This window comes from Eutrigla gurnardus (genome assembly GCF_963514095.1).
Source record: "Eutrigla gurnardus genome assembly, chromosome: 5".
In the NCBI taxonomy this organism is placed as follows: Eukaryota; Metazoa; Chordata; class Actinopteri; order Perciformes; family Triglidae; genus Eutrigla; species Eutrigla gurnardus.
The window spans coordinates 31934440-31947971 of record NC_139919.1 but is presented as its reverse complement, the minus strand read 5'-3'; the positions used below and the strand labels follow the sequence as shown (position 1 = coordinate 31947971).

The window sequence follows — 13532 nt, the reverse complement described above, 5'->3', positions numbered from 1 at the left end:
GTTAGTAACAAACATGTCAGGTCTATCTTCTAGTGTAACAAACATGTCAGGTCTATCTTCTAGTGTTAGTAACAAACATGTCAGGTCTATCTTCTAGTGTTAGTAACAAACATGTCAGGTCTATCTTCTAGTGTTAGTAACAAACATGTCAGGTATATCTCCTAGTGTTAGTAACAAACATGTCAGGTATATCTCCTAGTGTAACAAACATGTCAGGTATATCTTCTAGTGTTAGTAACAAACATGTCAGGTATATCTTCTAGTGTTAGTAACAAACATGTCAGGTATATCTCCTAGTGTAACAAACATGTCAGGTATATCTTCTAGTGTAACAAACATGTCAGGTATATCTTCTAGTGTAACAAACATGTCAGGTCTATCTTCTAGTGTTAGTAACAAACATGTCAGGTCTATCTTCTAGTGTTAGTAACAAACATCTCAGGTCTATCTTCTAGTGTAACAAACATGTCAGGTCTATCTTCTAGTGTTAGTAACAAACATCTCAGGTCTATCTTCTAGTGTAACAAACATGTCAGGTCTATCTTCTAGTGTTAGTAACAAACATGTCAGGTATATCTCCTAGTGTTAGTAACAAACATGTCAGGTCTATCTTCTAGTGTAACAAACATGTCAGGTATATCTTCTAGTGTAACAAACATGTCAGGTATATCTTCTAGTGTTAGTAACAAACATGTCAGGTATATCTCCTAGTGTTAGTAACAAACATGTCAGGTCTATCTTCTAGTGTAACAAACATGTCAGGTCTATCTTCTAGTGTAACATGTCAGGTCTATCTTCTGGTGTAACATGTCAAGTCTATCTTCTGGTGTAACATGTCAGGTCTATCTTCTAGTGTAACAGACATGTCAGGTCTATCTTCTAGTGTAACAAACATGTCAGGTCTATCTTCTAGTGTTAGTAACAAACATGTCAGGTCTATCTTCTAGTGTAACAGACATGTCAGGTCTATCTTCTAGTGTTAGTAACAAACATGTCAGGTCTATCTTCTAGTGTAACAGACATGTCAGGTCTATCTTCTAGTGTAACAAACATGTCAGGTCTATCTTCTAGTGTTAGTAACAAACATGTCAGGTCTATCTTCTAGTGTAACATGTCAGGTCTATCTTCTGGTGTAACAAACATGTCAGGTCTATCTTCTAGTGTTAGTAACAAACATGTCAGGTCTATCTTCTAGTGTAACATGTCAGGTCTATCTTCTGGTGTAACAAACATGTCAAGTCTATCTTCTGGTGTAACATGTCAGGTCTATCTTCTAGTGTAACAGACATGTCAGGTCTATCTTCTAGTGTTAGTAACAAACATGTCAGGTCTATCTTCTAGTGTAACAGACATGTCAGGTCTATCTTCTAGTGTAACACACATGTCAGGTCTATCTTCTAGTGTTAGTAACAAACATGTCAGGTCTATCTTCTAGTGTAACACACATGTCAGGTCTATCTTCTAGTGTTAGTAACAAACATGTCAGGTCTATCTTCTAGTGTAACATGTCAGGTCTATCTTCTGGTGTAACATGTCAGGTCTATCTTCTAGTGTAACATGTCAGGTCTATCTTCTAGTGTAACAAACATCTCAGGTCTATCTTCTGGTGTAACATGTCAAGTCTATCTTCTAGTGTTAGTAACAGACATCTCAGGTCTATCTTCTGGTGTAACATGTCAGGTCTATCTTCTAGTGTAACAAACATCTCAGGTCTATCATCTAGTGTAACATGTCAGGTCTATCTTCTAGTTGCCCCGCCCCATTAACCTGAGGATCAGAAGCCTGAACTACTCGGCGAGTTCAACATACCAGGTATTTTTCAGTTATCCAGCTTAAGTAAACCTAACAAAGGCAATCAGAGATCAGAGGTCACACGACGCTGGTTATCGACTCGGTAAGTCAACCAGGGTTTCCCTGTCCAGCTATGAGCGCATGCACATAAAAGAGGTGGGGCTTGCAGCATTTGACCAATCACAAACATGGATGAGTCTACGTGCAGCAGAGCAGCATATTTCACATACAAGGAGCAAACCATAATCTTAGAGAAATACATCCCCGATCTCTGCTCCACGGTATTTTTATACTGATGCTATCTTTAAGAGAGCTGATTGGTCAGTAGGCAGTGTTTTTCTCCACGTTGATCTCTTATCAATCCATTCCAGAAGCAGGTTAGCGCTGCAGCGTAAGTTACCGTGGCGATCTACCCCGGTAAGAAGTGAACCAGCGTCGTAGGACGGAAAACCCAGGGTTAACGCTTAAGTTACCTCGCTAAGCCCAAATCCTGCTTCCTAGTACAGGCCCCTGGTGTGGTTCACTCATTTAAATCACCTGTTGATTTAAAAAGATGATCATGATGATCTGTTTCTTTGGTCACATGATGTTTGTAAACCAATGAGGACTCAGGTACCAGAATGATAATCAGAAACTGAGATTTATTCTGGTTTTACAAAAACAAAGTTAGACGACATGACTGGGTAAAAACATCAAACTTCTTTCACTTCCTGCTGCTGAAGGCGTGCGGATTGGCCAAGCCACTCTATGATGTCATCATACGAGGAGCGATGCTCATCGACATCAACTCCTGGAAGAGAAGCTTACAGGCGTACGGCATCCGGACCAGAGAGATCTGGAGGACAGACAGGTAAGACCGACAGACAGGTGAGAGCGACATCAGATGATCAACTGATAACCAGCAGGTGCTTACAGATTATTATTATTCGTTTTTCTGTTTACATCATAACATATTTAGGAGCATGATGCTGAGAAAGTCAGAAAACAATGTTTTGCGTCATCAGCTCTACAAACACTACAAATGTCATCACCACGGCAGCTAACGAAGTTCATCAGTCTGGTGGATCGTTTTCATCTCCAAGAACAAAACTCATTTTACATTTATTTTTTCAGCCATGTTGACGTTTGTGTTAACTTTCATTTTACAAACATGTTTGAGGAACAAAAACTAGGTAACATTCTTCACACTCTTCTTCTCGCCACCCCCTCTTCAAAATAAAAGCCTCCAATAACTATTCTTACATAACTCATGTATGTTAACAGGAGACAAGCGGTGGACTTATTTTCAAAATAAAAGCCCAAGAATGTAACTCCTTCCTTTTAGAATAACTATCAACTATTAAAAAAAAAACGTGGGAATATTGGTGAATGAGGCCCAGTGTTATCTTTGTAATGGTAAAAAATGGTCCTCATTTAAATAGTGCTTTTATCCAAAGCCCTTTACATTAATGACTGACATTCACCCATTCATGCACACATTCACACACCGACGGCGGATTCAACCACGCAGGGCGACACCCAGCTCGTCAGGAGCAATTGGGGTGATGTGTCTTGCTCAGGGACACCAGGCACTCAGCTAGGAGGAGCCGGGGATCGAACCGGCAAAGCCAACCCGCTCTACCTCCTGAGCTAAACCCCCCCCCCCCCCCCCCTTTGTGTGCTAATTTCTTCTTGTGTCGAAGAAAACTGTTGAACTTTAACGAGTCATTTGGCTGTGTTGGTGCAGATTACAAGGGGAATTAGAGTGTCATGTGATGTGTTCTTGATCAGTTTACCTGTGTCTTGTTGCGGCAGCCTCGACACTCATACGTGTGCGTCCGCGTGTTGGCAATGGCCATCAGTCCACAAAGGTTACACACGTGAACCTGATACGGATCAGACGCCTCAAACAGACGTTCTTTGAGGAACTGAGCCGCTCCGTGAGCGATCTGACAGTCACGCTCCATCTCCCCGAAACGCAGACCCCCATCACTGACAGACAGGTGAGACAGACAGACCGGTGAGCAAACAGACAGTCATGCTCCATCTCCCCAAACTGCAGACAGGTACACAGGTGTATAATTTACCGTGATCGTCCCTCCATAGGCTGTCTGTTCAGGATCTGGACGGGGCCACGGGCCCTAGAGTGGATCTTATCGTCCACCATGTGCTTCAGACGCTGATAATAAGTTGGACCAATGAAGATCTGCGATGTCAGCTTCCTCCCCGTGAAGCCATTATACAGAACCTGGTCACAGTTCAATAATAACATTTCAGCAGAGGTTCACTTCCTCCCTGTGAACTTGTTAAACAGAACCTGATCAATAAAATTGATCAGGTTCGAGTCATTTGATTTCAGTGGTTCACTATATCATTGTAACAGTCTCATAAACTGTGACATGTACAGAACTAATACTTGATGCTTGACTTGAGTGTGTGATGTCATCCTAACATGGAAGCAGGGTTTCTGCATTTCGTTCATTAACAAGTAAACAGTGTGAGTCACCTCATTCCCTCTCAGGTGGTATCCATATTCAGACAGCAGGTTGGACACTTTCTGGACATTGACGGCATCGTTAAATGGTGTGGCGTCGCCGATCTCGCCTTTGTTCGCAGAAACCTGAAGCCAGACACACATTATTAGGGCCGTCAAAGTTTTATAGGGTAGCTGTGGATTAATCACCATTCCTAAATATTCCCTAAAACAAGTCAACTATGTGTTTTCCGGATATAAACAGAGCAGTTTGCAGTAGGGATATTTATAATCAATGTTTAACCTGCTGTCAGTTACACAGTTCAAATAAATATTAAAGATAAAAAAGCTCAGACTGAGTAGCAGCTTGTCACTGAAAGGAGAATATTGTCGGTCCAACTGAAAAGGTCAGCCCACCTTAAAGGCCAGTCCACCTTATCTGTGTGTAAATTTGATTGTTAAACATCAGCTACAGAGAGAACCTGCAAAGTCGTAGTCCGTGTGTGAATAAACCACAGGCTTATTTTTGTTTGAATTATACTGAAATAATTTGTATTTACACATTATTATAACATATGTGTTGTTTTGGTGATTATTACCATTTCATTAGAACAGAATATTACAATTGTGAAAACTACCAACCTCTAATTAGCAATTTTTACCCTGATTGTTGAATTTGATTATTACCAATATCTATTTATTGATTTCTACCTTGCCCTGCAGACACTCGATCAGATGGCCGACTGTCATTCTGGAAGGGATGGCGTGAGGATTGATGATGATGTCAGGTGTGATTCCCTCGCAGGTGAACGGCATGTCCTTCAAAACAAAAGACATGAAGTCATTTACTAGCGTCATGTTTAACCTTCAGAATGTTACTAATGACAAGAACATTTTCTGTTTGATTAGTGATGGCCTGTTATGTCTACCAACTGATCCAGGATCAGGAAATAATGCACCTCAGCAAGTACAGTCCATTTTTAGCAAAGTCCGTAATAAGAAATCTCTCCCGCCTGTTTCTCTCAGATTACCTCCCGCCTGTTACTCTCCGGTTACCTCCCGCCTGTTACTCTCAGATTACCTCCCGCCTGTTACTCTCAGATTACCTCCCGCCTGTTACTCTCCGGTTACCTCCCGCCTGTTACTCTCAGATTACCTCCCGCCTGTTACTCTCAGATTACCTCCCGCCTGTTACTCTCCGGTTACCTCCCGCCTGTTACTCTCAGATTACCTCCCGCCTGTTACTCTCAGATTACCTCCCGCCTGTTACTCTCCGGTTACCTCCCGCCTGTTACTCTCAGATTACCTCCCGCCTGTTACTCCGGTTACCTCCCGCCTGTTACTCTCAGGTTACCTCCCGCCTGTTACTCTCAGATTACCTCCCGCCTGTTACTCTCAGATTACCTCCCGCCTGTTACTCTCAGGTTACCTCCCGCCTGTTACTCTCCGGTTACCTCCCGCCTGTTACTCTCCGGTTACCTCCCGCCTGTTACTCTCAGATTACCTCCCGCCTGTTACTCTCAGATTACCTCCCGCCTGTTACTCAGATTACCTCCCGCCTGTTACTCTAAATGGTAAATGGCCTCATTTATATAGCGCTTTTATCCAAAGCCCTTTACATTAATGACTGTCATTCACCCATTCATACACACATTCACACACCGCCGGTGGAGTCAACCACGCAGGGCGACAGCCAGCTCGTCAGGATCAATTAGGGTGAGGTGACTTGCTCAGGGACACCAGGCACTCAGCTAGGAGGAGCCGGGGATCGAACCGGCAATCTTGCGGTTGCCAGCCAACCCGCTCTACCTCATAAGCTAAACTCTCCGATTACCTCCCGCCTGTTACTCCGGTTACCTCCCGCCTGTTACTCCGGTTACCTCCCGCCTGTTACTCCGGTTACCTCCCGCCTGTTACCTCCTGTCTGTACTGGATCCCACAGGTTCCTTTCTGTCCGTGTCGGCTGGCGAACTTGTCTCCAATCTGAGGAATCCGGACTGAGCGAACCTGCAGGAAACAGGAAGGAGGAAAAACGTGGGCTGTCATGCTGTCTCAGGTGTTCTGTCAGATGTCAGGTGTGATGTGCAGTCCGCTCACCCTGATCTTGCAGAACTTGTAGCCCTCCTGGTTCAGAGTCACCATCACCTGGTCCACAATGCCAGTTTCGCTGGTTCTCAGAAAGGTGCTACAGTCTCTCTTGGTGTAGCGCCGGTTGGTACTGTCCAGCTCGTCGTCGTTCTCCGGCAGCGTCACCGTCTTCCCGATGATCACGTCCTCGCCGGAGACACGGACGCCAGGTGCAATGAGCCCATCGTCATCCAGTTTGTCGTAGATGGCGTGTCTCATACCTGAGAAGGATTTTAATTTGACATCCAACTACTACCTATCACACTGATGTTTGACAGGTGTTCTCACTGTGAACACCAGACTACAACTACACAGAAGTCAGCTGTTTGGATCAGCTCTCACCCTGACAGGTTTCACGTGTCGGCTTCTCAAAGATCTCCTCCTGGTCAAAACCCTTCTTGGACTCCTGCTCTTTGTAGGATCGATAGAAAACAGACCTACACGGTGCAAAAGACAGGGTTAAAGAAAGAAGCTCCATAACATCAGTAACGCTCCAGTGACGTCAGTAACAGATGCTCCGGTGTAGGAGAAGTGACTCACCTGAAGAAGCCTCGATCCACAGCCGACCTGTTCATGATCACAGAGTCCTCCTGGTTGTATCCAGTGTACGAGGCGATCGCTACGATAGAGTTGATGCCTGAAAAACAAAGAGAAGGTGAAGTGATTTATCAGAAGAGACCAGGACAGACTGAGACAAACAGAAGAAGTGAAGGCGAATGCTGTTAACTGCCTTTACTTCTTTATAAATTCAATCATTTCCTCCAAGACTCAGTTCCTGTAAGAAGAAAAGAATGGGCTGACCTACACCTGAACACCTGAAGAGCATCACAGCTTTTTACCAGGGTTTTATAAATTAATTGTTTTCTCTGAACTCATCTGGTGAGTGATTAGTTGTGTTTCAGTCTGACTGTACAGGTGTGCGTTTTACCTGCAGGCAGCTCCCTGAAGCGCAGGTACTCCATGGATCGGGTGGTGACCAGGGGTTTCTGAGGGTAATACAACACGTGAGCCAGCGTGTCCATTCGTACGTGGAAGTTGGTGATGTAGACCCCCATGGCCTGCTTCCCCATAGCAGACTGGTACGTGTTCCTGGGAGACTGAACCACAAGACCAAACAAAGAGGTGTAACATGTCAGTGATCACAGATACATGATCATGTAATCCTTGGTTCTCCAATGCTAACGTGGTCCCGCAACACCACCTTCTGGTCCGGTGTTGTGAAGTTTTAGTTTGTGTGTTTGTACCTGGTTGTGATCGGGGAAGGGGATAATGGAAGCACAGACTCCGAGGATCATGGACGGGTGGATCTCACAATGTGTGTACGTGGAGCAGTAGGCCACGCCCTTCTCCTGAAGGTCATCAGGGGTCATGGCGAGCATCACTGTCTCCTCCTCCAGAGTGTCAATGTACTCCACCACACCACTTGCCACCAAATCCTGCCAGCTGACCACCACAAACGAAAAAACAAACAAATTTAGGTCAATGGTAACTTTACTACACATTTCATAGGAGAAACTCAAACTATACGGCAAGAAAACGGCAACCTCTACAGGAACAACAGAGACAATTAACAACCGAATCAACACAAAAACTCTCCTGGAAGATTGTCAAACTCTACAGCAACAACAGGAACATGTACAAGAAAGACAGAAAACCTAAAGCGAATCCACCGGAGACCCTGTCATCATCACGACGACGATGTCAATCAGAAACTCTACAGGAATGACCAACACATTTTTATTGGACCGTGTAGCTGTTGTACCGTGTCTTGCCTGGAGTAGTACACTGTCTCACCTCTACAGTGTCACTCCTGTAGTTGTACCTTTTCTCGCCTGTACACTGTCTCGCCTGTACTTGTACTGTTTCTCGCCTGTAGTTGTTGTACACCGTCTCGCCTGTACAGCGTCTCACCTGTAGTTATTGTACAGCGTCTTGCCTGTAGTTTTTCTACTGTTTCTCGCCTGTACACTGTCTCGCCTGTAGTTGTTGTACACCGTCTCGCCAGTACACCGTCTCACCTGTAGTTGTTGTACTCTCTCTCCTTCAGCTGGTCTATGTGGCGTCTCTTGAGCAGTAGTTTCTGCTTCTCCACGATCAGTAGTGGTCGACAGATCCGTCCGGCGTCAGTGTAGATTCTGATCTCACGTTCTCGGATGTCTCTAATCATCGACACCTAAAAAGGTTCAGAACCAGGTGTTTGTTTGTTTGTCTCTCTCATATACTGTGTATATGTCTCTACCTCTATATATACATACATATACATCTGTGTATATATCTAGGGCTGTTGTGGTTTGGTTACCTCAGATACAATGATGTCCATCTGTCTGCGAAGTTTCCTCAGTGTGTTCATCAGCTGTTCAGGATCTTTGTGGATTCCCACCCAGCAGCCATTCACAAAGATCTTAGTGGCACTAAAACAGATGAATGTTAGATTATTGAAGAATTATAGTTCATGAAACACTGAGCAGTAGCTAGTGGAAGTCACTCTGACTCAGTAGAGAGCTGTAACATAAGAAATATGTGACTGACTCTGCGATGGCAGCAGGTGAGATCTCCTCCAGGTTCTCCATACTCCACTCCTCCAGAAACTCCAGGATGGGGGACGGCTGAGAGCCCACAGAGATGTAGGCCATGAGGGCCAAGTTCTTTACCAGCCCCACAGCATGACCCTGGAACAAGAAGTTTCCAGGATGAACCATTGACGGGAGAACACGCTGACATCCTGATTCACTGTACTTATTTATTTGCCTTTATTGATAAGACAGTGAGAGATGGAGGGGGGGCATGTGGAGAGGTGCCGTCGCCATGGGGACCGTAAACCAAAACCATGAAACAAGACCACCACCACACACAGCCATTTGTTAGTTAATATTCTAATCAAGGTGATCGAGTTCAGTTTTACATTTACTCCCTGGAATTGAAATGGAATCATACCTCTGGCGTCTCAGCTGGACACACCATACCCCACAGTGTGTTGTGCAGCTGTCTGGGTTTTGCCAATTTCCCGTCTCTGCCGATTGGAGAGTTGACTCTGCGTAGGTGGGACAGGGTTGAGGCGAAGGTCAGGCGGTTCAACACCTACAAGCAGAGAAATGAAACAGGATTTAAAGATCTTTCTGTCTGTCCAGCTTTACTGAGCTGGTTCCATCTGAAACCTGATGCTCATTTGTCGATCAGAACCATCATGTCAGAAGCTTGAACGTTTCAAACCAGTCAGGTATTCTCACCTGAGACACTCCAGCGCGGGCCTGGTGAGCCTTCTTCACATCCCCCCAGTTTCCAGTGGCCAGTGAGTACTTGAGTCCGTCTGAGATAATTCTGGTTTTAATGGCGAGCTCCAGGTTGAAGTCTTTTCCTCTGTCGATAAACTTCTGAGCGTAGATCCTGATCTCCTTCAGCAAGTTCTTAAACATGCTGAACAGGGACACATTTTTATTGTCGAGAATTATTCACCTGGTTCAACTTAAACTTGCACTTTACTTCTTGTACATAAATATGTTTATTGAGGTCAAATGTCATGAAAGAAGTCCCACCCTCTGAACAGGAAGGCCAATAGTGGCCCGGCCAGGTCCAATCTCTTGTTACCATAGTGATCTCTGTCATCCAGCTCTCGCCTGCCGAGAGCAGCCAGCAGCAACCTGTGGACCATGTACCTGAAGGAGCAGTAGAAAATCGCTGTAGTAGTACACGCTGCAGCAGTACATGCTGTAGTAGTACACGCTATAGTAGTACACGCTGTAGCAGTACACGCTGTAGCAGGACACGCTGTAGCAGGACACGCTGTAGTAAGACACGCTGTGGTAAGACACGCTGTAGCAGTACACGCTGTAGCAGTACACGCTGTAGTAAGACACGCTGTAGCAAGACACGCTGTAGCAGTACACGCTGTAGCAGTACACGCTGTAGTAAGACACGCTGTAGTAAGACACGCTGTAGCAGTACACGCTGTAGCAGTACACGCTGTAGCAGTACACGCTGTAGTAAGACACGCTGTAGTAAGACACGCTGTAGAAGTACACGCTGTCGTAATACATGCTGTAGTAAGACACGCTGTAGTAATACATGCTGTAGTAAGACACGCTGTAGAAGTACACGCTGTAGTAATACATGCTGTAGTAATACATGCTGTAGTAGCACCCGCTGTAGCAGTACACGCTGTAGCAGTACACGCTGTAGTAAGACACGCTGTAGTAAGACACGCTGTAGTAAGACACGCTGTAGAAATACACGCTGTAGAAATACACGCTGTAGTAATACATGCTGTAGTAATACATGCTGTAGTAGCACCCGCTGTAGCAGTACACGCTGTAGTAGTACACGCTGTAGCAAGACACGCTGTAGCAAGACACGCTGTAGCAAGACACGCTCTAGCAGTACACGCTGTAGCAGTACACGCTGTAGTAAGACACGCTGTAGCAAGACACGCTGTAGCAGTACACGCTGTAGCAGTACACGCTGTAGTAAGACACGCTGTAGTAAGACACGCTGTAGCAGTACACGCTGTAGCAGTACACGCTGTAGTAAGACACGCTGTAGTAAGACACGCTGTAGTAATACATGCTGTAGTAAGACACGCTGTAGTAAGACACGCTGTAGTAAGACACGCTGTAGAAGTACATGCTGTAGTAATACACGCTGTAGTAATACATGCTGTAGTAGCACCCGCTGTAGCAGTACACGCTGTAGTAGTACACGCTGTAGCAGTACACGCTGTAGTAAGACACGCTGTAGCAGTACACGCTGTAGCAGAACACGCTGTAGTAAGACACGCTGTAGCAGTACACGCTGTAGCAGTACACGCTGTAGTAAGACACGCTGTAGTAAGACACGCTGTAGTAATACACGCTGTAGTAATACATGCTGTAGTAGCACCCGCTGTAGCAGTACACGCTGTAGTAGTACACGCTGTAGTAGTACACGCTGTAGTAAGACACGCTGTAGTAAGACACGCTGTAGTAATACACGCTGTAGTAAGACACGCTGTAGTAAGACACGCTGTAGCAGTACACGCTGTAGTAAGACACGCTGTAGTAGGACACGCTGTAGCAGTACACGCTGTAGTAGTACACGCTGTAGTAGGACACGCTGTAGCAGTACATGCTGTAGTAAGACACGCTGTAGCAGGACACGCTGTAGTAAGACACGCTGTAGTAAGACACGATGTAGTAAGACACGATGTAGTAGTTGACGCTGTAGTAGTACATGCTGTAGCAGTACACGCTGTAGCAGTACACGCTGTAGCAGTACACGCTGTAGTAAGACACGCTGTAGTAGGACACGCTGTAGTAAGACACGCTGTAGTAGTACACGCTGTAGTAGGACACGCTGTAGCAGTACATGCTGTAGTAAGACACGCTGTAGCAGGACACGCTGTAGTAAGACACGCTGTAGTAAGACACAATGTAGTAAGACACGATGTAGTAGTTGACGCTGTAGTAGTACATGCTGTAGCAGTACACGCTGTAGCAGTACACGCTGTAGTAAGACACGCTGTAGTAGGACACGCTGTAGTAGGACACGCTGTAGTAAGACACGCTGTAGTAAGACACGCTGTAGTAGGACACGCTGTAGTAAGACACGCTGTAGTAAGACATGATGTAGTAGTTGACGCTGTAGTAGTACATGCTGTAGCAGTACACGCTGTAGCAGTACACGCTGTAGTAAGACACGCTGTAGTAGGACACGCTGTAGTAAGACATGATGTAGTAGTTGACGCTGTAGTAGTACATGCTGTAAAAAGACACAATGTGGTAGTACACACTGTAGTAGGACACTTTGTTTGTACAACATGGGTACACCTGTACGGGAGCCTCCCCGCTCAGGCGGGACTCACCCTAAAAAGTAAGCCTTCTTGGTCTCACAGAAGTCACTGACTCCGACGTGTGGCAGCATCTCTTTCTGAAGAACTTCTTTTGCGTATTTGATTCTTCGTTCTTTCGTCACTCCGGGTTTTGCTCCTCTGGAACCGATAAAGTTCAATGCCACATTCTGCTCCTGGATCACAAATGCTTCATCCAGAGATGGCTTCACCTGAAAACAGTGACATCACTGATGACATCACAGCCCAGTTGGCAGGCTAACAGTGGGCCTAATTCACCCACTGTTTTTTTTTTAACATTTTAACACAATTGACCTGCATTTCTACAGCTCTTTTCTAGTCTCCTGATGACATTCAGCCTATTTACCCAGTCACACATTGATGGCTCAGCCTTCAGGGGCAATTTGGGTTCTTGCCTAAAGACACTTGGAGGAGGCCGGGTTCGAATCACCAGTCTTACGATTGGAGGACGACTCTCTACTTCTGAGCCACAGCCATCTGATATTCTCATTAGCGTGGAAACATCTTATAGGAATCACAGTAACAGTGATCAACAGCCTGTATGGACCAATCATCTTGCAACAGAATGACCTCTCTATAAACACTATGTAGTAATGCACTGTTAAAAAGTAAGTTATTTGTTTTATGAACCTGTGCTGCCCTACAGTTTCTGGCCAAACATATCTGCAATATTAGTTTCCTAGATCAATCCGTTATAAAAAAGGTACAAGTTCCTGAAGTTGGAAATAATTGCATTTTTCGCACATGGCTTTTTTGGGGTCAACTATTTCTGAAACTATGAGGAATTGAAAGCTAAAATACGTGGAGGTGACCTGGGGAGGTTCCTGACATTTAGGAGAGTTGGCGTGGAATGACCCTTATCTGCAATTAAGCACAGTGACCAACACGGTGCAGCCAGATACAAGGTTTCATCTAGTCTTGTTTTAAATATCAGTAGTGGAAAAAGATATTGGTGAATGAGAACTCTACAGGTAGAAGGTCCTTCGGTGCGCTGACCATCTGTCTTGTTAAAGATTAACTCACAATCACTACCTGATGGATAACTGATAATCACACTAACCATTTCCATCATCTCTGGGTCATCAAAGTCGTAGATGATGTGTTCCAGAATGTCTCTGTCCGACACAAAGCCCAGTGCTCGAAACACGATGATGATGGGAACTTCCTGTCTGATGTAGGGCAGCGTGGACACAATCCGCTGACCAATGGCACTCTTCTTCACTCCCTGAGAGAGACGATCAACAAATAATTAGTTAGTCAATCCAATCGGCCTTCTAATCCATGTATATAAAGTAGGGCTGTAACGACACACGTATCGAAACT

The 13532-nt window shown here is 45.1% G+C and overlaps 1 protein-coding gene across 1 annotated transcript in view; it reads right to left on the bottom strand.

Annotated features, from left to right (window-relative positions):
* Nucleotides 1-2412: 2412 nt before the first annotated feature.
* polr2b (RNA polymerase II subunit B) overlaps nt 2413-13532 on the bottom strand; it is a 19327-nt gene continuing 8207 nt past the window's right edge. The window contains exons 7-25 of the mRNA XM_084009668.1: nt 13270-13434; nt 12204-12400; nt 9904-10023; nt 9598-9784; nt 9305-9448; nt 8900-9039; nt 8670-8781; nt 8389-8543; nt 7615-7813; nt 7299-7467; nt 6911-7007; nt 6713-6807; nt 6341-6591; nt 6161-6250; nt 4955-5062; nt 4277-4390; nt 3858-4018; nt 3567-3762; nt 2413-2626 (exon numbers count right to left, since the gene is read on the bottom strand). Coding sequence (XP_083865794.1) covers nt 2537-2626; nt 3567-3762; nt 3858-4018; nt 4277-4390; nt 4955-5062; nt 6161-6250; nt 6341-6591; nt 6713-6807; nt 6911-7007; nt 7299-7467; nt 7615-7813; nt 8389-8543; nt 8670-8781; nt 8900-9039; nt 9305-9448; nt 9598-9784; nt 9904-10023; nt 12204-12400; nt 13270-13434 — 2790 coding nt within the window. The 3' untranslated portion in view covers nt 2413-2536. The remainder of the gene's footprint in view (nt 2627-3566; nt 3763-3857; nt 4019-4276; nt 4391-4954; nt 5063-6160; nt 6251-6340; nt 6592-6712; nt 6808-6910; nt 7008-7298; nt 7468-7614; nt 7814-8388; nt 8544-8669; nt 8782-8899; nt 9040-9304; nt 9449-9597; nt 9785-9903; nt 10024-12203; nt 12401-13269; nt 13435-13532) is intronic.